The sequence below is a fragment of the Ochotona curzoniae genome, unplaced genomic scaffold, assembly GCF_017591425.1.
Source record: "Ochotona curzoniae isolate NIBS_2020 unplaced genomic scaffold, NIBS_Ocur_1.0 contig_3819, whole genome shotgun sequence".
In the NCBI taxonomy this organism is placed as follows: domain Eukaryota; kingdom Metazoa; phylum Chordata; class Mammalia; order Lagomorpha; family Ochotonidae; genus Ochotona; species Ochotona curzoniae.
This window is the reverse complement of record NW_024466004.1, coordinates 2,834,318-2,858,603: the sequence shown is the minus strand read 5'-3', so window position 1 is coordinate 2,858,603 and position 24,286 is coordinate 2,834,318. Positions and strand designations below refer to the sequence as shown.

General features: G+C 54.2%; 1 protein-coding gene across 2 annotated transcripts in view; it reads left to right on the top strand.

Moving 5' to 3' along the window:
• Positions 1-24,286, top strand: part of CPNE5 (copine 5) — a 66,185-nt gene that overhangs the window by 9,834 nt on the left and 32,065 nt on the right. Inside the window, exons 2-9 of one of the 2 annotated variants that reach the window (XM_040983276.1) lie at positions 330-370; positions 1,191-1,237; positions 15,105-15,208; positions 16,317-16,356; positions 16,549-16,625; positions 17,854-17,913; positions 19,414-19,464; positions 19,711-19,774. In XM_040983276.1, coding sequence (XP_040839210.1) covers positions 330-370; positions 1,191-1,237; positions 15,105-15,208; positions 16,317-16,356; positions 16,549-16,625; positions 17,854-17,913; positions 19,414-19,464; positions 19,711-19,774 — 484 coding nt within the window. The remainder of the gene's footprint in view (positions 1-329; positions 371-1,190; positions 1,238-15,104; positions 15,209-16,316; positions 16,357-16,548; positions 16,626-17,853; positions 17,914-19,413; positions 19,465-19,710; positions 19,775-24,286) is intronic. The other variant, XM_040983277.1, reaches the window with a different exon arrangement.

The window sequence follows — 24,286 nt, the reverse complement described above, 5'->3', positions numbered from 1 at the left end:
CAGGGTAGCAACGTTCTTATTGCTTGATTTAAATTTGGGGGATGTCTTTTTGTTGTTGTTGAGAGAGACAATGGTAAAAAAAAGAAGGGGCTAGCACATTAAACACATTAGGATTTGGCCCCAAAAGCAAGCAGCTGATGTAATACGGGACACTGGCTTACCCATCCTTGGAATATGCCACATAGGGAGGCCACTGACCTCGGGGAGTTGAGGCCTCAGGCTTCCAGAGCATGTCTAGCATCTGCAATGACAAAGTCAACAAAAGGAGCTGCCTTCTATCTGTCTGCCTGCTGGTCACAGCCTCTGACTCTGCTCTCCCCCTCTTTCAGGAACCTTCTGGACAAAGACATGTTCTCCAAGTCTGACCCACGTAAGTCCTGCCCCGACCACAGTCACAGCGGCCAGCACCTTGGCCCAGGCCCAGAGCTCACTGTGCTGGCCGCTCTTCCACATGGTTGAGATTTTCCCTATGGAGTCTGCAGACAGAGCCCAAGGGTGGGAAGGGGAGTGCACCTTCCCAGCCCCCACACTTGTGAAACCTCAACTCAACAGAGCCTATAGGGAGGGGGTGGGGTGTCTGGGCCAGGCCTCAGCATACTCCGTGTGTTGGCCAGGGACTAGTGGGTGCACTGACATGGGAGTCCAGGGCTATAGCCCCAAGAAGTAGCACCTGCGTGTGCAATGAGTATAGATAGATGGGTCTTAGGCCTTCTCTGTGCCTCAGTTTCCCCACCTGTAAAGTGGGGCTGATGATCATCATAGAACTCAAGAGGCTGCTTTGGGCCCTAAAGAAGCAGGGTGTGGCTCTGGTGTGCTCCCACCAGGCCCCATGCCACTCCAAGTCCCCCCTCTGTTTCCCTGCCTTCAGGCAGACACTCAGAGCCTTGCTGTGGCGTGGTACCGAATGACCCTGACACACCCCTTGCCCCTGCCCAGGTGCCCCTTCCAGACACACCTGTGTTCCAGGCCCCTTCTCCAAAGCGGTGCCTCCAGGACCAGTTGGGGGCTGGACTCTTAGACCTCCTCACTAAAACCCCAGCCCCTTGAGCAGACTCTCCCCAGCAAACTTCACAAGTGTGGCCTGGGCTGGAGTGGCCTGAGCCACCTGCCCCATCCAGGCCCTCAGTCTTTGAGGTCTCCACCTTTCTGCTGGCCTGGGACATTAACCCATGCTTTTCTTCTCCCTCCAGTGTGCGTCATGTATACACAAGGGATGGAGAACAAGCAGTGGCGGGAGGTAGGTACAGCCCTTCTCTGGCCCAGAGGTATGTCAGCCATCCCTAGCTGCCTGTCTGTCCCTCCCTGATGCTGGAGATATCCCTGCGTGACCCACAGCAGGCTGCTGAGACATGCAAGGGGGTGGGAGGAGAGCTACTGGAGGAAAACGCATGGTCCCCACCGGCAGGGGCCCCCAGCCTGATGGGAAGATCAAGGACATCCAGACCTGTCAATCACTCGACAGACAACTGCCTTGTCTGGAGGCTTAAGACATGAGCACAGTATGCTGCACTGCGTCTATCATTGTGCAGGCTTCCCAGAGTGGTGATTTTGGGTGAAGCCCCTGCTCAGCCACCTGCAGTGGCTCCCTCCCGCCTACAGCAAAGGCCCATCTCTCCACCCTGGTGCCAGCTCCTCCACCCAACCTCCAGGAAAGCCGCTTATGTAGGGGAGGGTCTCCCCTTCACGCCAGAACCCATTATGATGGGGTCTGTGAGGAGAGGGCAGACTTGGGGCTCATAGTCAGCCCCCTACCCTGCAGCCAGAGAGACCCTATTAAACCCAAGTCATATTCTGTCCCTCTCCTTAGAGGTCCTGATTGGCACTCTCTTGCTAGACCACAGTCCCGGTGCCAGCCTGCCTGGCCTGGACCCAGTCCTGTCTTCCCTCCTGGACTAATTAGCCCCATGCTTATGCCCCATCATGCCTTCGACACAATCCTCCACACAGGTCCTTTGAACTTGCTGTCCCTGCTATCCAGATGTTCTTCTCCCTCCTGTCCCTGCGACCCCCCCCCCGCCCCCCGCATTCCTCAGGTCACTCTGCAGCAGCTTTCCCAGGCCACCCATCTGACACTGGGACCTCTCCACACCTACTCTGCCTTCCTTCCTTGGTTCCCATGTTTGGCTTACCACGTGATGCCATCTGTCATGCCCGGCTCCGACATTGTTTGTGGAGATCATGTGTTATCTCCTTTATTCACTGTACGATGTTGAGCATCTAGAGTGTGTCTAGCATGCAGTGGGTGCTTAATACATGATGGCTAAGGGGATGAGAGGCCCGGGAAAGGCTGACAGGGAGGTGGCGCTTGTGATCTTGGCCCCACCTTGGCCTCACTTCCCACTTGCTGAGGCCCTGGGGGAGATGGGAGACTGTCTGCAGGTGCATACGGCCAAGGGGTTATGGGTTGGGATGTTGGATCCTGGGATGAGCTCACGGGATCTCCGAGCCCAGGCTACCTTCTGGTGGTGTCTGGAAACTGAGCTTACCCCTCCTCTTCTTCCAAGTGTTCAAAGGCCCAAGAATGGGGTAAAGTAGACAAGAATGATTGAGGCTGGGCCTACTGCTGGGCCTTGGCAGCTGCACTTATGTCCTTCCCCACAGATGTCTGGGATGAAGGCTTGTAGGCTCTGGAGAGGGAGGTCCCAGTGGCTGATGCAAGGGGCACAGTGGTAGGACGCATGCCAGGTGCCCAGTGTGCATGGAAAGGGCAAAAAGGTGAGACCCACAGGAGCACGACACAAGTGCTGTGACCTCAGGCTTTGTTCCCAGGCTGGTCCTTACTCCTCCTCCTCCTCTGTTCAAAGGCCAGTCCTCCCCGACCCCAGCACCTGCTACCACCTGAGCAGTGCCTGAAGGAGCTGAATTTGATTCAGAAAATGTGGAAGATACTTTGCATGGGGGCACTGAGGTGAAACTGGCTTTCCCACCTTCTTCTGGACTCTGAGTTGCAAGCCAGCCTGCGAGGGGACAGGGTAGTCTGCTTAAGTGGACTGATGACTTCTTCTGAGGCCTTTGGGCCAGGCTGCCTGGCACCTGGGCCTGTGCTAATGACTCCTCGTGATTTGTTATGGAAAGCCTACAAAGACCCTGCTTGCCAGCTTGCGAGCCATTAACTGCATTCTGTAATTGAGATTTATCAGGGTCTCCGTTGCACCTGGGTGACCCCATATTCTCACAGGGCTGAGTAGAAGGGAAGGAGTGGCTAGGGTGCTGCTGCCTACACCCATGGCTCACTCCTAGCCCCAGTCCAGCCCCAGAGATGGGACCTGGGGCTAGCTACTTAACCTCTCCATGCCTATTCCCACACCTAGGACTCGGGGAGAATGCCCACCTTGTTGGCCTGTGGTGGGGTGAGACAAGGAAGTGGAGATCCTAAGGCATCATCCTTGCTGAGACTTGTGAAATACTGGGCCCTGTGCACCACCGGCCTCGGTCAACATTGACAACAGTAGGCATCTATGCAGTGCTGGCCATTGTACTAGGGTCTGGGGGTAAGAAGGGCGTGGATGGAAAGAAAAGCACTTCAGTAGAAGCGTCAGTTGGGACTAGGCAGTCCCAGCCTGCGGGTGTGTGTGTGTGTGTGTGTGTGTGTGTGTGTGTGTGTGTTTGTACTGACCCTAACAGGAACAGAGGAGTACAGATAGAATAAAACGAGTGTCCAGGGGAGAGAATGCCCAGCAAAAGTGTCACATTTGAAAAACAAAATAATTGAAAGGCAGAATGACTCAGAGATAAGGAGAGACACAGAGAGACTCTTTCCCCCAGTAGCCACAACAGCCAGGGCAAAGACAGGTGAGTCATGGGCTAGCAAGAGTCGGGAGCCATGACTGTTCCAGACAGGGCCAGTCAACTCTGGGGAGCCTCCCTCTCCCGCCACCACCCCATGTTCCCGATTTCTGGCTGGGGCTCCTGTTAGTGGAACCTTACTATAGTCCCCTGGCACAAAACAGTGTGGAGTGAGGGTGGCTCCTGCATGCAGGGGGAGTCAAGGAGGGGCCGCAGAAGGGAGCTCGTGGGTAGGAACTGAGGGCAGCCCGAGTTCTTGGTGAATATCCTGCTGGGTCCCTGAGGCTGAGCTCCCTTGCACGAGGCCATCAGGGCCTGTGCTGTGAGGGGGTGATGGGAGCAGAGCTTGGCGCTATTTCTGGAGCAGGGAAGATGCATTTACACAGATTGGGAGTGGGCGGAGGGCCTGGCCTTCTCCTTTGTGACCTGCATCGGAAAAAGTATCAGGAACGGAGACATGTAGAGAAGAACCCAGATCCAGTTCTTTGGACCTGCCCCTGGGAGTGCAGCCTAACCTTGCCAAGGAACAGCAGCCAGCGCTCGCCACCCCACCTGCCAGCTCACTGTCCTCAGGGGAGCGGCTGCCTTTCTCAGTTATCAGAGTCCTGGCTGAGAGCTAATCGTCCTGTGACCAGGGGGAGCTGAACGCAGGCACGGCAGCGCCTGCAGGCGGAGCTCAGGCCTCCGAGGAGCCAGGCCCACAGTCCCCGTGAGGATCAAAGCTGCTGCTGTGGCCCCTGGCTGCCTGGTTGTGGCTGATTTTAACCGTTCGGGTCACGTCCATGCCTTCTGAGAAAGCTTCATCTTCCCAGCACCTAAATCTGTCACTGCGTTTTATGAAAATTGACTCAGATATAATTTTAGTCAAGAAAATCGAGTGCTATTTGCATCAGGACCTACCAGGGCTGCTAGCTGACCAGGCCGGCAGAGCCTCGGAAACACACGGGGCTGGACACAGGGACACACCCTAGAGGGCGACCAGTGCCCACACTCCCCTACCCACAAGGCCATGCTCACGGAACCTGTTTTCTATGCAATCTCAGCCTATTTAACATTTTACCATTAGCTGGGAACAGCAGACCCTCTCTAAACTTTTGGAATGCTGTTCCTGGAGTGACCTGGGGTACATGGCTGCCAAACAGCAGTCATTGGTTTTTCCTAAGTTCTGGAATTTGGGAAGCTCAGGATCCAGATGCCAGCAGCATTGCTGTCCGATGAGGGACCATCCAGTCTCTTGCACAGGCCGCTTGGGGCCTCTGTGTAAGGGCACTGTCCTGTTCATGAGGGCTGCACCTCACGGCCTCATTAATTCCCCAAGGACCCTCTCCCCAATACCTTCCCCCTGGACAGCTGGAGGACACACACACTCTGATACCAGCAGGTACCTACTGTGTGCCAGAAGAGGAATGTGGGAGGCCAGAGGACTGGACATTGTCCACAATTAGAGGAGCTTGCTTCCTTTCAAGGAGGTGATGATAAAATAGCTATAATCCCAACATTCACATAGCAGGCATGTGGCAGGCAGTGTGGTAAGCACTTCCTGTGTCTGAACTCACCGAGTGCTCACAGCAACACTGTGAAGGAGGTGTTACTAGCATTTGTTCATTCCCTTTGCACTGGGTCAGGCCGATCCGAAGCTGGAGCCGAATTTCTGCTGGGTCTCCTACATGGGTGTCGGCAGCTCATCATTTAGGGCTTCTTCCACTGCTTCTCCAGGGCCATGTGGAGCAGCTAGGATTTAGCCCGTATGAGATGCCAGCCTCAAAGATGGTTGTCTGGGTGGGCGATGAGGAGTTAGTGGAGTGGAGTGCTGTGAGTTTCTGCTAGTCGGGCCTGTAGAGCAACCTGTTCAGCCATGGTAATGTAGTCGCAATCCAGTTGGCACTCATGATTTCCCTAACTGCTCCCTAAGGACATCATGAACAATAGTTAGAAGCTTTGTCAGATGACCCCTGGACTAAACTGTGGGACCCCACTGATGATGTTTACCAACTCTGTTCCCTGGGCATGGTATTTATCTTCTCTAACTCCCAGCTTAACTCCATTGTAACCTAGGGCTAAGAGACCTCTGAAGATGGATTAAAGGGATACTTGTGAAAACTCCTGGAAATAGGAATTGCCATGGGCCATTGCCATCAATGGGACCACCTGAGTCCATGAGCCCCTACTCACAGCTAACAATTAAATTTTACAAATTATTTATATTTATTTGAAGGACAGAGAGTGTTCCAGAGAGGGTCTTCTCCTCCCAAATGCTCCCGGATAGCAGGGCAGTCCAGACTGACGCCAGGAGCCTGGAACTTCCATCTGGGTCTCCTACAAGGGTGGCAGGAACCCAACTCCTGAAGGCATCGTCTCTCACCTCACATTAGCAGGAAATTAGAATCAGAAATGGAGCTGAGACTCAAGCCCAGGCACCCTTCCACATGGGACACAGTGTCTTTTATTTTATTTTTAAATAGATTTATTATTTATTTTTTATTGGAAAGGCAGATTTGCACAGAGAAGGAGAGACAGAGAGAAAGATCTTCTATCCATTGGTAGCTGCAACGACTGGAACTGGGCCTATCCAAAACCAGGAGCCAGAAGCTTCTTCCGAGTCTCCCACGTGGGTCCCAAGACTTTGGGCCGTACTTGACTGCTTTCCCAAACTACAGGCAGGGAGCTGGATTGGAAGTGGAGCTAGCACAGGAACTGGAGACCATATGGGATGCCAGCCCTTGGAAGTGGAGGATTAGCCAGTTGAGCTAACGCACTAGCCCTGGGATTCAGGGCCTTAACCACTGCTCTCTGATAATCAAAGTGGATTTGTTGGCGGTACCCCAGAGGCCGGCTTGGGGTGTGTGTGTCCTACCCACTTCAGCTGCAAGAGATGCACATCAGATGTGAGCTGAGGTGTTGTGCAGAGAAGGAAGTTTGCTCTCTAGTGGACTCCGAGGTCCTATGCCAGCCACTTGGTGGCTGAACAGCATCTGCTCTTGGGATCAGTGATCAGGTGACTTCACAGCTGTGGCTGAGAGCATGGGCTCTGAAGTCATCCAGAATGGACCTTTAGCTGTTGAGCAAGTGCTTAGGCCCAGGGCCTGCGATGAGGGTTCAGTGAGCTAGTTCATGGAAAAATCTCATTGTGGCTCTTTTTTAGGAGAAGCCAGTAAGCCCATGCTTTATCTGGTGGGAGAGTCATTTCACACATCTTCAAGTCGTTTGTTGGAAGCTGTAGCTGTTTTGGGATGAGCTGGGGTACGGGTCCTCAGGACCCTGCCTCCCTCATGGGGCATGGTAGTTTTTAGTGGGGAGGGGGCTTGCTCAGGCCCTCCCATCCCCTGAGGCTGGACCCCTGGTTTGAGGACAGGATCAGCAGACAAGGTGGGGGCACAGAGGGCTTCACTAACAGCTTGGCAGCCAGGCTCCTTGGTAAAAGGTCCATTCCCCCAGGAGCCAGGACCATTTAACAGATTACCTGGAACAATGGATAATTAGGCACTAAGCTTTCTGGCAGGAAGTCTTTCATTATGAGCTTGGTACAATTTTATAGGCCACTGCTGGCGTCTGGGGCTAGAGGGAGCCTGCTCTATCTAGGCCAGAGGGTCCAGAGACCCTCAAAGCTGGGTCTTCAAGAGGCCTTCTAGCAGGTACACCTGGCAGGACTCCCCTTGTGGGACTTCAGTCCCCTCTCTCGGCTTGCTTCTTGTCCCCCATTGAAGAATTTGCAAGTGAACAAGGAGAGGAAGCAAAGCAGAAGGGAGGATGAGAGCAGGGGCCTCCTCCCACAGCAGTCAGGAGACAGATTCCAGGGAGGAGTTGCCCTGTGCAGGTCGGCTGGTCACACCAAGTGGCACCAATAGGGGTGTCGAACTCTTGGGTTGATTTGTGGGTCCCAGTGGCAAAGCAAAAAGGGGTGTGTGAGTGTATTGTGAATAGTCTGCTAAGATAGGGGTTTAACACCCAATCAGGGAGACAGGGATAGAAACCATGGTCCGGTCAGCATCCTCACTTAAGACTGGGGTGAGGGACTATTGCTGGATTATCTCTGGTAAACAACCTGAGATGCAGCTAAGTGCCGTTAAAGGCTACCCCGGGAGGGGGAATCCTTATTTATTTATTCTAAGGGATGTTTTGAGTGGGTCTTGCTGCCTTTTCCCATTTTAACAGGGACCTTCCCTATTTGCCTAGTAATCCATCCCATTCTCACAGCCAGAGAACTCCTCCAGCGAGAGGACCTGAGAGAACCTTGCAGATCTATGATGCTGGCAGGTGCCTTGTGGAGCCAGACCTTTCTCCCAGGCCCTTTTCCTCCCCCCAGCCAGTGGTGCCCTAGGACCCCAGCCAACCCTAGGCCTAGTTCCAGCTGAGTTAGGACTTTTTGACCTGGAATCTTGATGCCCATAAACTTCAGTCATGAGGGGTCACAGTTAAGCAGCCGTCAAGAGACACAGGAGAACCAGAGGGGAGCCCTGGCCAGTCGAGGAAGCATGGGTTAGGTCTGGCCTCCCCCTGCCCAGCTGCACCACGCAGGGTGGGTGGGGGTGCTTTGCATCTGGGGGCATCTTGGCAGTCATTATCTTAGACAGCAAGAGCTGCCCACCTCCAGGGCTGTTAGAGTGTGCAGGCTCCTGGAGAGCCACCACTCAGCACCCAGACAGGGGCCTGCAGCATGTACCACAGGCTGCCTCGGGGAGGGCCCTTCTGGGATGATGGTAATATCATCTCCTGGGGCCCGGGGTAGGGGGTGACGTCGGATCGTGAGAGTGTGGAAGTGATTTGAAGATGAAAAGTCATGCCACACTGTGGAAGGATCTAATGGAAGAAAGAAACCTGAGCTAGGAGGTGGAATCCGAAACCCGTCACCACTGGCCTCCCTCGCAGGCAATGTGCGCCTGTTTTCTCATTGGTCCATTGAGAGGACTAATCAGGAGGATCCAGGACTGGGTAGAGGGAATATGGTGGAGGCATAATGAGAAACAGGAAGAAGAAGGAGGTGGAAGATGCAGGCAGGACTGACAATGGTGTACAAAGCTTTGGGATGTGGGGGAGAGGGGTGGGGTGAAGGCTGGAGACCCTCAGGAGTGAAGACGGGGTGGCTATAGCCTGATCTCTGTCACACTGTTATAACGCAGAGCCGAACGTTGATTGCTTTTTCATTTGGAGCCGCCCTGCCTAGGTTTGAAGCCTGTTCACCCCGCTAGCTGTGTGTTCTTGGGCAAGTGTCTCCATGTCTCTGAGCTGCTTTGCTCATCTCTAAGATGGGATAATGATGTCTTAGAAGGTCGCTGTGAGTGTTAAGTGATGTGGCACTGCTGAGTGTGGTCATTTTCTAGTGAGACCAGCTCTGTAGCTTCCCACCTGCTTTCTTCGTTCCATGTTGGCGACATGGAGTTGCCCCCTCTGAGGGTTGATCCACGTTGTCCCTTGAGTCACAAGCATCAGAACCCAGGCTAAAAGAGTTCTGGTCTCATGGCCTGGCCACCTCACTTCTCCACCCTGGCTCTGTTGCCAGTGCCCCCTTAGCTATGGGAATTTGCACAGGTGATGGGAGATGTCCCCTAAGCTGTCTGTTCCTGCCTCTAGCAGATGGGCTGCAAGGGGGAAGAAGGGGACCTTATTCTAGAAACCTAGAAGCCATGGGGAGAGCCCCTCCCTCAGGCTGCCATCCCTGGTGCCTTTTAGTCGGCCTCTGCCCGTGCCAGCAGAACCGAGCGACCAGCCCACCCGACCCTCACCCAGCAGCCTCATCGTCTCAAGGCCCATGTGTCTGACTGCAGCCCAGAGTGTTAGGGACATGCAGGGAGGACAGGACTGGGTCTCCATGCAGTAGCTGGTTTGTAAAAGCAGAGAGGTTATGCCACGCTGCCCCCTGAGCCCCACCCTTGTGGATGCAGGCCCAGGGACTCTGCAGGTGGGGGACAGAGAGCACCCCTGGGGTGGAAGGTGAGCAGGGAAGGTGGGCACCCCGAGTGTGGACAGATTAATTTACCCTCTGAGTCCCAGGCTGTCTTCTAAGTAATCACCACCACACCCATTCCACCAAGTAGGGCTGGAAAACAGCGGGAAAAAAAATTGCATATGCACTGAACATGCACATTTTTTCCTTCTCATTACTCCCTAAACAATACAGTATAGAAAAAAAAAACTATTGGCATGGGTTTTGCATTGTATTAGATGGTATAAGTCATCTAGAGATGATTTAAAGTACTCCAAAGGCTGTAGGTAGAGGGGAGGGCTACACCATGTAAACACCATGCCCCTTAAAATATGTTCATTCGCTTATTTAATGTGTTGGCAAGGCAGAGAGCTTCCATCTGCTGGTTCATTCCCCCAAACGCCTGCCACAGCCAAGACCAAGCCAGGTCGAAGTCAGAGTCAGGATCTCCATCCTGGGTGTGAAGGGCTCAAGTACTGGAGCTATTACCTGTTCCTCCACATTGGCAGGAAGCAGGGTTTGGGAGCAGACCAGCAGCTCAAAGATGGGTGCTCCCACACAGGGTGCTGGCATCTCAAGTTTGATCCTGACCACCAGGCCGGGTGCCCACCCATGTTTGCTGAGCACCTGCAGACTTTGATATCTGTGGGGAGTCCTGGCCCAGGGCCCCTGGATATATTGGAGTGAGAGGGGACAGGCTGCATTTTGTGTGAATTCAGTCCTTGAACCCTCCAGCAACCTTGTGAGGTGTGGTTTGATTGCTATTCCCATGGAGTAGAGGAGGAACTGGGGCACAGAGCAGCAGCGTCCCCCAACAGGGAGGGCACCACGTGTGAAGCCTGGGGGTGTAGCCCCACACTCCGGCTCTGGTAGTCACCTGATTTGGATGGTTTCCAAGGGAAACCCTGTGGATGCCTTTAAAGTCCGAACCAGTGGTTCCTAGCTTTCTGGAGATGTGCTTCTCAACGAACTCATGGAAACCATAGCCCCTTTCCCCAGAACATGCAGACCTATCCAGGCCATCTGCATGTTCATGACCCTTCCCCGGCCACCTAAGTGGAAGAGGCTGGCCTGGGGCTTCTAGGGGAGCCCACAGCAATGCACTGCGCCCCCTTGAGGGCTGCAGGAGTGGGAATCTGCTCACTCTCCTGGGGTGGGAAGCATTACACAGCCAACCTGAGCAGAACAGGCTGGGTAGGGAGCAGGGACTTTTCTGAGCAGCGTTGGACTTTGTGTGTGAGAATGTACATGGGAAACAGGAGGTATCATCAGGGTCCCTACCTCCAACACCAGCCACCCCCCCGCCCTTACCCACCCCAGGGTCAGGAAGCACCTGCTCTTCCTGGCCTCGCCTGAGCCCAGGTCCCCCAGTCCCAACCCACCTGCCTCAGCCCTGCCTTTGTCTGTGCAGCAGAGCCCCTGGGAACTGCTGGATTCCATCCCTGGAGGAGTCTCTAGCCCGCCTTGCTTCTGAGGGGCTCATTGGAGCGGATGCTGCGTAATGAATGCTGCTTAATTGATATGCGGGGGGCTTAGCCACAGAGGTCTCGGGAACACTTGGGAGCATCCTCTGTGGGCTCTGCTGCCAGGAGCGAGAAGCAGCCTTGCAGAGGGCGCTTCCTTCTCTTTTTGTTTCTCCCCACCCCATCCTCACCACCCCAGCCTCTGGGATCATGGAGCCCCCCAGCCCCTCTCTCATCACTCAACCTCCTCCTGGCTAATTTCCATTTCACAGTGCCCACTTTCTCTAACGACTCACAGGGGGTTCCCCCACCACCACCACTCCTGCCCCGCAGATCTGGTACGCAGGTCTCTGGACGTTTGTTAACTGCAATGCCCTGTGCTGGTCTGGGCCCCAGACCCCGAGCCTCGTGAAAACAGCACCCCATCCCCTCCTCCCCACAGCCTCAGAGTCTGCAGCGTGGACCCCCAGGGAGCTGCCTGGGCTCTGAACTCTAGGTGATGGGTGGTGAGGGGTTGATGCCCCCTTGCCTCCCTCCCAAGCAGGATTCAGCTTTGTATGGTCCCTCATCGCCACCGCTGCCTGCTGATCCTCATCTTGCCAAGTCCCTCACAGCTGGAAAACTCTAATTCTGTGTAGAACAAAGCACACACAAAGTGGCTTTTTTAAAAAAAAAAAAAAAACATCAGTTCAGTTGTGTCCCTGTCATCATTAATAGGGATGTCCATTGAATCTGACAGGGACCTGGTGGCTCCTTGGATTTGAAAAAAATTCCATTTTTAGTGTTTTCCTCTCTTTGTTATTAGTCCTAGTAATGAAGGCCATAAAACATTTGCAGTCAGGGCTGAAGGCGAGAAGTGCACAGTTGTTTGTGGTTTGCCTGGGTTAATTACCTCCAGTCCTGCCAAGTCCCTGTGCCCAGCCCCTCCTAGCCCAGCCCTCTCCTCCTGCCCTGGAAGATCATCAGGGGGCCCCTGAAGCCCCCCTCGCTGCCCTGTTTCCAGGGGAACTCCATTTCCTCCTCCAGCAGCCACTGCTCTCCAGGGAGTTCCCCTCTCTGCAAGCTTCAAGTGCCGTTTTAAAAGCCGCGCTGTCATCTTCCCTAATGGGTGTTTTCCTGGGAGTTGGTTATGGCGAGGGACTGTTGGAAGGAGTGCACGCTCTTGCAGGCTGGGCCGTGTCTGGAGTCCTGTGGGAGAGGGGTCGGGGTTGGAGGGATTTATAGGGGAAGGCAGTGCATTAGCGACGGGTGGGGATCCTACGTGAAGAGAGGATTCTCTCACACCTTTACCTGGAATGTTCTGCAGGAACGCCGTAAGGAGACATTTTCCTTTCGTCTGCCGATAGATGGTCTTGCAGCTCAGCAGAATGCTGGAGCTCTTTTGTCTGAAGGAAGATACCTTAAGATTGTTATTGAATTACCTGCCTGTGGCACGCGACTCGACAATCTGCCTGGTGCTTTGCCCAAAGCAGGAAACCATATCTTTATTTAATTTTCATAGTACCTGATGACTCTTTACAGGCAGATAGCTATGCTAGGATTAGATCCTAGCTCTACCTGGCTGTGTGACCTTCAGCGACTTACCTAACCTCTCTGATCCCTTCTGTCTCCTTGCTTGTAGACTGAATCAGGATTTACAAGATTTCTCGGTGAGGCTTGAGGCTGATTTAAGGGCCCGCTTCATCCACTGAGCAGTCAGTAGAGGCTGCATAGCTAGAAGCTTTCCTCCTGGATTTTGCTGTGTTATCATTCATCTGTGGTCCTCCATTCCATGTGTGCGTTAGAATCACCCAGAGGAGCCGTAGAAGCACAGGGGCAGGCATGAGGAACCTCAGAAAGTCCATGCAAAAGGACCTAATTATTTTATACATCAAGATAAATTTACTTTTTAATTCAATTTTCCACAATGTTTTTAAAGGGTACACGTATTTATATATTTATTTGAAAAACATAATTACAGAGAGAGAGGGAGAGATCATCCTTTCTGGTTCTCTCCCCCAATGGTTACAAGCAGCAGGGCTGAAGCCAGGAGCCAGGAGGTTCATCTGGATCTCCCAGTGGGTGGCATGAGTTCGAAGGCCATCTTCGGTTGTGTTCCCAGGCGCTACCAAGAAGCTGGGTTGGAGGTGCAGCTTCAGAGACTAGGACAGCTCGATCTGAGATGCCGGCCTTGCCAGTGACAGCCTACTGTGCACAGCACCAACCTCTTTCCCCGTTTTCATTTTGTAGCTCACCCTTCCATAAGTGCTTCAAGCCTGCTAACTCGATGATTGCATTGAATGGCTGCTAACTCTGAGAAGTACGGAGGATAATGTTCTGTTGGGGAATGTGGCTCCGTGAGTCTGGGAGGAAGCTGGCACAGTCCCATTCTCCCATGTCCTCATGCAGCCAGCCCATTCAGCACTTCCTGAGGACCTGCCTTGTGGCAGCCACTGGCGGCAGTGAACAGAAGTGGTTGGCAGACTTGCCCTAATGTGCGGTGCCACATGGCTCCATGGGCACACGCCAGAAGTCGGCAGCTGTTAACTGCAACCCTGAAAAAGTTGCTTGGCTTTCTGTGCCACCATTTGCTCATCTATAACGTGGGGAAACCTACCACAAAAGCACTGCTCAGAAGTAACGAGCCCACGTGTTGAAAGCTGCTCCCAGAGCATGGGGTGTGCTGTGAGCTGCTGTCATCCCCAGCTGTGAACCTTGGACCCAGTATTAGATGTGTCAGGTCCTGGGCTTGGAAAATGAAGCAGGTCTGGAGCCTGCTGTTTGAACAGCTTGGGATCTGGGAAGGCAGAAAGAGACTCAGATCAATATTAGCCATGGGTACAAGCAGTCATCACAGCTGTGTGTGTGTGCATGCGTGTGTGTGTGTGTGTGTGTGTGTGTGTGTGTGTGTGAGGGGCTGAGGCCTGTGGAGTGTCCTTCTGATAATTCTTTGATGACTTACCTGAAGTCATCTAGGGGAGCTTAATGGCATTCAACTATCAAGACCCTGTTGTGCCCCCAAATTCCAGAGCATCTGCTGCTGGGGAAGCCAAAGAAGTTTCTTCTCTGCATTGTTACCTACTTCTGAGTGACAAATTACCTGGGAAGACATGGCTTACACTGCAGGGGCCGGAACCTGGGGGCGACTTGTGGGGATACCCTGGCTCGAGAGCTGCCCTGTGGCTGCAGGGCAGGGAAGGGTCTGGGTGAAGTCACAGCCACCACAAGTTTCAGAGGCCGAGATTCGGTTCCTGGCTCAATGCTGTTGGCGGGATCCAGGTTCTTGTGGGTAGGCGACTGACAGCCATAGTCCTCGATGGCTGCTGGCCTGAGTCTCCCTCAATTTCTTGCTCTCCTTCCCTGGAAGCAAGCCAGTGACCTGGCAGCCAGCCTTAAAACAAACAAGTAGGGTGGAGCAGAAAGAGGCCTTGAGATGGAAGTCATGGCTGTTGATGATCTAAGCTGGCAGGCGACAACTCAGGGTTGTTCATTAGCAGTGTCCAGGTCCTACCTGCTGTGGTAAGTAAGGTATTACACAGGAGCATGAACTCCAGGTTAGGGGCTCCTCCCATAAGGCCTGTCTCTACCCTCGTGTTGACAGTTGGAGTATCAAGCAAGTCTGAGAAAAGTGCTCGTCTTAGTATGGGCACAAGTTCAGTGGAGGCTCAGAGAAGCAACAGTCTCTAGTTGGAAAAATCAGGAAGGCCTCCTGGAGAAGGCAGCCTCCACAATAGGCAGGGAAGGGGAGGACAGGTGCAGGGCACAGTTTCACAAAGGCAATGGGGTAGGAAATAAGGGCACCAAAGCCACCTGCTCAGGTGGGAGAATAAAGCACACATGTGTGTTGGAGCTGGGCTTCCATAGCTGCCCCAGCCAAACAGGATGCAGAGGCCTCTGAGCCTGGGCATTCGCCCCTGCCACCTGGCTGGGCCCCCACTTTCCATACATCCCTACAGTTCGGCCGCACGGAAGTCATCGACAACACACTCAACCCCGACTTTGTGCGCAAGTTCATCGTGGACTACTTCTTCGAGGAGAAGCAGAACCTCCGCTTTGACCTGTAAGTGAGAGATGGCCGGACTGGCGGTGGGGCAGAGGCAGTGAAGAAAGAGAAACCTGGGTTGGCCTAGCCAGTTCCTCCCCTGACCTGACCAGGAGAAGGGATAGTGGGCACCCACCTCTGTCTGCAGAGTCGGTGGGGGGTCGTCTTGTGGGCAGTGTCCACTGGGATGAGTCTAGGCTGTCCAACCAGGATCCCTTTTCTCCCTGGTAACTGAGAGGTCCTCACAGGTCACCTCTGGCCTCCCATCGGAGCATGGGGTCCCTGAGGTGCCTGCTGGTGCCTCCTTATGCATAAGTAACCTGGCCAAGGAGGCCTCTCCCCTGATGGTCAAGGTCAGGTCAGAGTAGGATCTTGGCTGGGCAAACAGGCAGGGAAGCTGTGATGTGTGTAGTGGCTGTGGGTTGGTGGGAGTGGTCTGAGTTCCAGAGAAAGTGGGCTGCATAGGAAAGAAGGAGGCTTGGGCCAGAGAGGAAATGAGAGGAAATGACTTGGAAAGGAGTGGCAGGAGGAGCAGAGACAGGGCTGTGGCAGAAAGGTGGCCTGGGAACCCTTTGCAGGGGGAAGGCACTCCAGCCGGGCTAGGAGGGAAGGCCTGAAGGGCCCAGTTGCAGCCTCGGCCTGCCTGTGCACCTCCCTCCTTCCTGGGCGACCAGGCTCTGGAGCAGCCTGGGCAGGCCCGGAGGAAGCAGGACAGGCCGGTCAGAGGCAAGGCTCCCAGCCCTGGTAGGCAGGCCAACTTTGCTCAGGAAGATGAGAAACGGGGAGTGGAGAGTGAGGTGAGGCACAGCCTGCTGTGAACCCACAAATTCTATCTGTCCATTTTGAGCAATGTGTAACACATATACAGTGAGGGGTACAACACCTCCCCACCTAGGGTCCACCTGGGGTCCACTTGGCTGGCTGGCTACACCATGTGGCACTACTTGTGTAATGGCTCAAGACAGAACGTGTCTGGCACAGAGGCTGGTGTTGTGCCCTTGGGCTGTTGTGCTAGAAGCCTCCAGGGAGTTGGAGCCTGTTGAGGGTGGGGGGGTATGTAGAGAGCTGGGCAGGGCTGGCCAGAGTGCCCCCAGCTACCCTCACTGCTGCTCTGGGTCCCCTATAGGTATGATGTCGACTCCAAGAGCCCGGATTTGTCCAAACACGTGAGTCCTACCAGGCACTGCTTGCCGATGCAAGGGCGGTTGTTGCAGTGCCATGTCCTGGGTGGGTGTTGGGCCTCACGGAGACGGTGCTTCATCCTGATGTCCTCAGGCTGCCTGAGACTGGGGCTGGGGGCTTGGATGACCATGAGCCGGGAGGAAAGGTGACCCTGGTCTTCTTGTGCCCTATATCAGGATTTCCTGGGCCAAGCCTTCTGCACCCTCGGAGAGATTGTGGGGTCTCCCGGAAGCCGCCTGGAGAAGCCCCTCATGTAAGTGCGGCAGCTTCCACAGTGGTGGGCAAGCTCTTGCTCACCCTGCTGAGAGCTGACTCAGGCTGGGAACAGAGAAGTCAGCTGGTCTGGCCCCTGTGGGCATCTGTGCAGGGGGAGGAAGGACAGCCCATGCCTCGCCCCTGCCCATCTAAAACTGCTGACCCAAGGCCCTGTGTGCTTAGAACCCTATCTCCCAGGGAGGCCTGAGTTGCAGTCAAGTTGTTTCTACTACACATGATAGTGAAGTCCTAAGAGGGCAAGTGATTTACCTGGGGCCAGCCAGCCAGGAAGCAGGTGGCCCAGCGTCTGCACCCAGCGCTGCTCCAGGGCCCTGCCAGGGCTGGTTGGGTGGTGGGGGTGATTACTCTTATACTCAGGAAGCCCCAGGAGCTGGCCCCAGGCAAGCAACACCCCCACCAGACACACTGACTAGACCAGGGCAGAGCAGCAAGAAAGGGGGTCAGGCTGGACTAGGCATGGCCCCATGCCTGCTGCTGCTACATGCTTGCTGGATGTCGTCCGTTCCTTGTAATCAAAGTGTGTGTCTCTGTGTGTGTGAGGTACATGTGTATATTGTATTTCTGTGTCTGCATGTACGTGCGTTATGGGCATATATATATACATACCTGTATATGTGTGTGTGCATGTGTGCACATGTGTGTTTATAGTCTGTCTCTCAGGCTCTTGTCTATGTCCCCTCCCTGTGTCCTCACATGGTTCCCCCGTGTGTGTGTGTGTGTGTGTGTGTGTGTGTGTGTGTGTGTATTCTGATCTCTTAGGGGGACACTGCTCAGATTGGGTTAGGGTCCACCTGTAGGGTCCTGTGTGTAGTGCGCCCCATCTCTGGGTACAGTTCTACTCTCAAGTTGGAATGAGGACCTCGGCCAAGCAGTGTTGGGGGACTTGAACCAGCCCACAGTAGACTCGGTAATTCTCAGTGACATGGGAGCTGCAGCCAAGGAGGGCTGTCAGCTGGGGCTGTGAGTACAGCTGCTGCAGCCAGAGGCCTTGCTTGCCAGGGTGGGACCTGGGAGTCCCCAATGCTCCTACATTCCCAGGGGGAGCTGGTCCATGGACCCCACTCTGAAGACCCCTTTGGGAGGGAGTGGCTAACCCAGGGCTTTTGGTCCTACTTCAGGATCCTGAATGGCAGAAGCAGGTGCCCGGTGTTCTCTCTGGACGGGGCAGATGGCTCACAGCATGCTCTCTCTTGCTCTCCCTATAGGATAGGAGCATTCAGCTTGAATTCCAGGACAGGCAAACCCATGCCAGCTGTGTCCAACGGGTAAGTCGTCAAACAGTGCTGAACCTGGAGCCCTCGGACACTGAGCCGGCTCTGCAGAGTCTGGGCCTGGGGTCAAGGAGGGTCCTGAGTCTCTCTGCAGGAACCTGAATGCTCTGGACCCTGGATGGAGCCCCTCACTATGCAGGCTGCCCCTCCCTGTATCCAGCCTGATGCTTGAACCCCCATGGCATGTGGCGCTGGAGGGAAGGACTTTTCTAGGCATCAGCAGGGCCTTTGTCCTCCGTTCCTGTCATCTCTCTCTGGTCCGGGTCCTCTCCACCCCTCATTATCGCCCTGCTGTTTGGTTCTTACTCCCTTCCCCTCAATTCCTGCTTTTGTCACTGGACGTCAGTGCCCAGCTCAGCTGAGTGGATCCTGTTGCACCTGCCTCTCCTACGGGCTCATCAGTCCGCCCCACCCTACCCCTCTGCTTTGATTGGCCTCCTGCAAATGGGAGTATGAGAGGGGTGACATAGAGTCTCCCCACGCCAGCTGAGGGCATGGCAGGGAGCAGGCTTTGTTTGTGGGACCAGCCTGGAGGGGCCTCTGCAGAAGGGCGCTGGCTGGGTAAGCAGCACTCCTCTGGCCTTCTCTGATTCCCCATCCCCTAACCCCCCGGGTTGGAGTCCTGGCTGCTGGCTGGATTAACCTCCAGGGCTGGGAGCAGCCCAAGGTGAGGGCATCTATGCAAAATGACAATGAGAGTGGCTAAGCAGGCATAGGAGAACAAAGTGGAGGCAACAGCGGGGAGGCCAGGTTCAGGGTGGTGGGAGAGCAGGCTGGGGCTGGGGAGGAGGCAAAGAGAGATCGGAAATAGAAGAAGGACTCTGAGGCAGGAGAGGAACAGATGGCGAAGTCGGCGGAGGAAGCTGGCATTGAGGAGCCTGTCTCCTTGGTCAAACAGATCCTGGCTCAGCAGCTTGAGGAGCAGGTTAGGGCCTGGGAGGGCTCCCTGGACAGGGGGATGGAGGCTCAGAGAAGTACAGTAAGGAGCCCAAGGACACACAGCTGCTTAATGCCCTGGCATTGCTCCTGCTGCTCTGGGGTTCCCTCTGGCCTGGTCCCAGACGTTAGCATGGGATTGGCTGAGGCTCTGGGGGAAGGTACCTGGTCTGACTGGAGAAGAGGTGGTTCAGGTGCCCTGGGTAGGGCCTCTGTCTGGATACCTGCCCTCCGGAAGGAGTTTTTTTTTTTTTGGTGTGGTGGAGCAACCTCGCAGGCCTCATCCCAATTGTCTCCATCATTGAGGAGCAGTGTGGCTGGCTGGGATCTCTCATCCCTCGGGATACCCCAGCCAAGGAGTTTGAGAAGTGCTAGTCATGGACGAAAGCATGGGCAGGTGTCCCAGGACCCCCCTGGAGCAGGCCACCTTCTGTCTGCCCCTCATGCTGCTCTCCCTGCCATGGCTAACCAGAGAGGCCCTGAGCGGGGCCACCCCTGGGCTCGGGCTTAACCGGGTGCAAGGTCGGGTAGCCAGCCCACGAGGTCTTTTGCCCACAGAAGTGGTCTTTGGATGGAAAGTTTGAGAACCCCGGGTCCGGAAGCCTCCGGGTGAGTCTGGACGCGCTGTGATTCAAGGTCCTCGGTAGTAGATGCTGCCCTCCCTAGAGGCCCCTCACAGGGCAGGGCCCCAGCAAGCAACACCTCCTCCCCTCCAGGGTCGCAGAGGCCTCTGTCTTTGTAGGGGCTTCCAGGCAGGTCCGCTGATGTGGGGGCAGGGCGGGGAAGGTGGTTTGGGGAGCAGCCAGGGGTGTCTCTGTCTCGCCTGGCTTTGCATTCTGTCGTCTTCTCTCCCAGTGGTGTCCCGGGAAAGAAATGTGGCACCATCGTCCTGTCTGCAGAGGAGCTCAGCAACTGTCGGGTGAGTGGCAGAGGACCCTGGGCCGGCAGCCCTGGTCCAGGCCCTTGTGTGTGCCTGCAGCAAACCTGGGCCAGCCAGTCTCCCAGTGCCACCTCCTCTCTCTCACAGCTGAACAGACTGAGGCCTGGGTGGGGTGAGGGGGTGGGAAACACGGGCCCAGCACCCACGGTCAGCAGTATCCACGCTCCATCACACGGCCTCCAGCCAAGACTGCCTTGGCATTCGGGGAGTCTTCTCAGTATGGGAGGGAGCCTGAGCACTTGACATTTAGCTGTCATTTTTCACTTTTCTCTCTGGGCTGTGGCAGAGGCAGGAAGGGAGCTGAGTGTGGGTACACCCAGCCATGTGTGTGCATGTTTGTGTGTATGTATGTGTGTACCCATGCATGCATGGGTGTGTGTGTTCACACATTGGGAGGCCAGCGTCTGTAACCCCAGGTGGCCTTTGCTTTGCTGAGCTACCCAGGAGGGACTCAGGGCCGCCCGTGTGGTCATAACATGAGGTGTCATGAGGGCCATGGTGGTTGTCTGTTGGGGGATGGGCATTGTACCTGAGTTATCACCATTCCTGACACTCGTCCTGAAATGATGTTCCCGGTGCATGGATGGCAACGGAGAGGCTGCCCTGTTCCAGGGCAGTAGGCAGCGCTGCTGTGGTTTGAACTCAGGCCAACTGGATTCTGAGACCTGGACTTGAACACCTCTTAGGTTCATTGGGAGCTACTGGTGGGGAGAGAATGAAGCAGGGATCGAGGCAGGGAGGGTAGAACGGACAAGCAGGGACCTTACAAACAGTAAGTGGAGTTATCACTATTTTCTGTACTAGGACATAAGGCAAAATTACAGAAATGTGTATGTTAGTTCATTTGAAAGTGACAGTAGTTGAAGCTATTATGGGCATTATGGGCTTACAATACATTTCTTGGAAAAATAACTGCTTTCTGCAGTAGAAGCCATGTAGTGGGAGGAGGAGCCTCGCTCTACCTTCCTGTAGGTCTCCCTGGCGTCTGGTGTTCTGACAATGGCAGACAATGGGCTGGTGACCCGACAATGGCATGGACCGTGTCTGCCACCCCTGATGGCACGCTTGGCAGTGACCTCTGCCACACTCTGGCTTGACAGTCCATGGAAAAATGTAATTGAAAGAGGAGCTTATTTTGGTGCAAAGAATTTGAAGCCTACATATAGCTTTTACATTAGTACCCTTTTTTTAAAAAGTTATTTTATTTTTATTAGAAAGGCAGATATACAGAGAGGAGGAGAGAAAGAGAGGAAGATCTTCCGTCCAATGATTCACTCCCCAAGTGAGAGCAATGGCCGGTGCTGTGCCGATCCAAAGCCAGGAGCCAGGAACTTCCTCCAGGTCTCCCACTTGGGTGCAGGGTTCCAAGGCTTTGGGCCATCCTTGACTGCTTTCTCAGGCCACAAGCAGGAAGCTGGATGGGAAGTGGAGCTGCTGGGATTAGAACCGGCGCCCATATGGGATCCCGGCACGTTCAAGGTGAGGACTTTAGCCACTAGGCCATGGCGCCGGCCCTGCATCGGTACCCTTTTTTACACTAACTTTTAACGAAGCTTCTTTTCATTTCTGTGAAAGGCAGAGCAAAACACACACACACATGCATCTTCCATCTGCTGGTGTGCTTTCCAGATGACCACACCTGCCAGGGCTGGGCTGCACCAAACCCTTGGGTCCCCCCATGGGTAACCAGGTCCCAAATACTTGGGCCCTTGTCTGCTGCCTTCCAGGCACATGAGTAGGGAGCTAGAAATAGAATAGCTGGTGCTAGAAGCAAAAACTCTTGAATGGGGCTTGGGCCTCCCAAATGATGGTTTAATTCCCTGTGTGAACTTTTTGAAGTTCACGTTGCAGGGCCCCTACATGAACTTTTTGAAGATCCCTACTATTAGGAAAATGCTTTTGGCTTCAAGGAACAACCTCCCCACTGCCAAGGCTTCCTGGTCTGTACCTTGAGAACTACAGACTGTAGTGGGTGTTAGCTAGCATTGCTTAAGCAGCTATTATACACTGTTTTGTGTGGTTTGTATGTCTTGGTTCATTTATCTGTGGTATTATAATATATAATGCAGTATGATGTAGTCCCTGGTATAGTATGGTCAGACAGCCTGGATCTATAGCTAATGTCTTTTTTTTTAAATTGTATCTACTGCTTCTTAAAATTTGTATGTGTCTGAGACACAGCGAGGCATGAGGTGCAGGTTCACCTCTCTCATCTGCTGGTTCACCCTCCTTGAAGCCTCCATTCAGATCCGCTGCCCCAGCTGGTGACTGCCTGCCAGGTTGATCATTAAATAGATAAATAAAAATGAGTGAACCTGCTTTGGAAGTTCCTCATACAGTTGGCTGCCTTGGGTGCGCCTGCCAGGGCTGGTGAGCAGTCTTGGTTCAGTGCCTGCAGGGAGGCCCTCCCTCTCTTCCTTCGCATACTCCCGCTCCCCCCGGGGGTGACGCTGGGTCCTTGAGATCTGCCGTTCCTTCCCTCCTGTCAGCTCGTCAGCTCCTTTTCTTTTGGCGCATCTTCGGCTGAGTTCTGCCTTTCCCCAGAATACTTGCAAAGAAAAGGAACTAAATCCCAGCATCTGGCTGAATTAAAATAATTGCATCCTCACCCGCTCTGCTTCTGTCTTTCCAGCTTAGCATTCAGTGGGTGGATTAGAGGAAGAGGGTGAAGTCTTAGAGGTGGCGAGTCCACCAGGGACTGGGGCAGGGGCCAGCAGAGGGCTGGAGTGAGCACCCCAGCCTTGCCAAGACCCCAGTGCTCCACAGTGGTGCTTGACGTTGTCAGTCAGAGACTCCTGCAGGATGGTCTGAAGCATCACTGATTTAATTACGCTCAATAGTGACACTCCTGCTACTGGCAAAGCAAGGGAACCTTGGCAACACAGCCTGCTGTTCACCTAGACTTCTGTTGGCAGTCTTTTCTGAATCTGCCGCAGGGCTGGCTGGCAGCTGGGGGGTAGGAGTGAGAACTTCCAGCTACAGAGACCCAAGTGGTCTCCCTAGGCCCCCCACCCTGAACTTCCATCTAGCTCAGCATCACACCCCTCTGCCTCAGCCTCCCCCTCCCCCGCCGCACTACCACGAGTTGTGCTTGCACAGTCATGACCTTAATGGTCTTACAGGCTCACTGGCTTGACACAGGTCGGAAGCTCTGAGCAGTGGTGACTGAGTCTGCAGAGAGATGGGGGTCAGGTCCATGCCAAGAGTGGGCAGTTTTCTTCCCTCTCAGTCCTTGGGTCCCTCTGCACCTACCTTGCTAGCCTGACTGGGGACGGTGGTGGTAGGGGGCTTGCTTTGTTCCCCAACCAGTCAAGTCATGAAGCTTCATGGTGCTGGTTCCCCTAGGGGTCTCCCTGTCCCCTAAGGGTCACTAGCCTGTTCCTTTTGTTTTTATTTATTTAAAATGTTTGATTTATTATTTTTATTGAAAAGGCAGATTTACAGAGATGAAGAGAGACAGAAAGAAAGATCTTTCATCTGCTGGTTCACTCCGCAAGTGACAGCAATGGCCAGAGCTAAGCTGATCCAAAGCCAGGAGTCAGGAGCTTCTTCTAGGTTTCTCATCCAGGTGCAGGGTCCCAGGTTTGGGGTCGTCCTCAACTGTTTTTCCAGGCCACAAGCAGGGAGCTGGATGGGAAATGGAGCTGCCGGGATTAGAACCAGCACCCATATGAGATGCCGGGTCATGTAAGGCAAGGATTTAGCCACCTGGCTACTGCACCAATCCCTAGCCTGCTCCTGTGAGCTTCCTCCATACATTTCAGATCAGTGAGTCCAGACAGAGATCTTCCATCCACTGGTCACTCTCCAAGTGGTCACAAGAACTGAGCCTAGACTGAAACCAGGAGCTGGGAGCTCTTTCCAGGTCTCCTGCATGGCTTCAGAGTCCCAAGGACTTAAATCATCCTTCACTGCCTTCCTATGCCATAAGCAGGGAGCTGGGTAAGAAAGTGAAGCAGCTGGGAGTTGAACGGATACCCATATGGGATGGTGGCACCACAAGTGGAAGCCTAGCCTACTATGCCATGGCACCGCCTCACATAAGAATACTGTATGGATGAGCCATAACTTAGTGACCCTAGTCTCTTATAGGAAACAATAGAAACTGAATTGTAGCAAACATCCTTATATTCCACTTCTTCCATTTTTAGGTGACGGCATCATCTATTTATTTTAAAGGCACTGACAGAAAAAGAGAGAGATCTTCCATTTGCTGGTTCACTCCCCAGTGACTGCAGCAGCCAGGTAGCACAAGAACTTGAGCCCCTGACACCTATGTGGGGATGCGGGCTCCTGGCTTCTTGTACTACCTTCTGCTGTTCTCCCAGGCATGTTAGCAGGGAGCTGGTTTGGGGTGGAGCCACTGGATCCTGAACCAGTGCCTCCATATGGACTGCTGGCACTACACACAGCAGCTTAATCCCCTGGTCCCTAGTTTATGGATTTAGGTTGGTATCACACACACGCACACACACACACACACACACACAC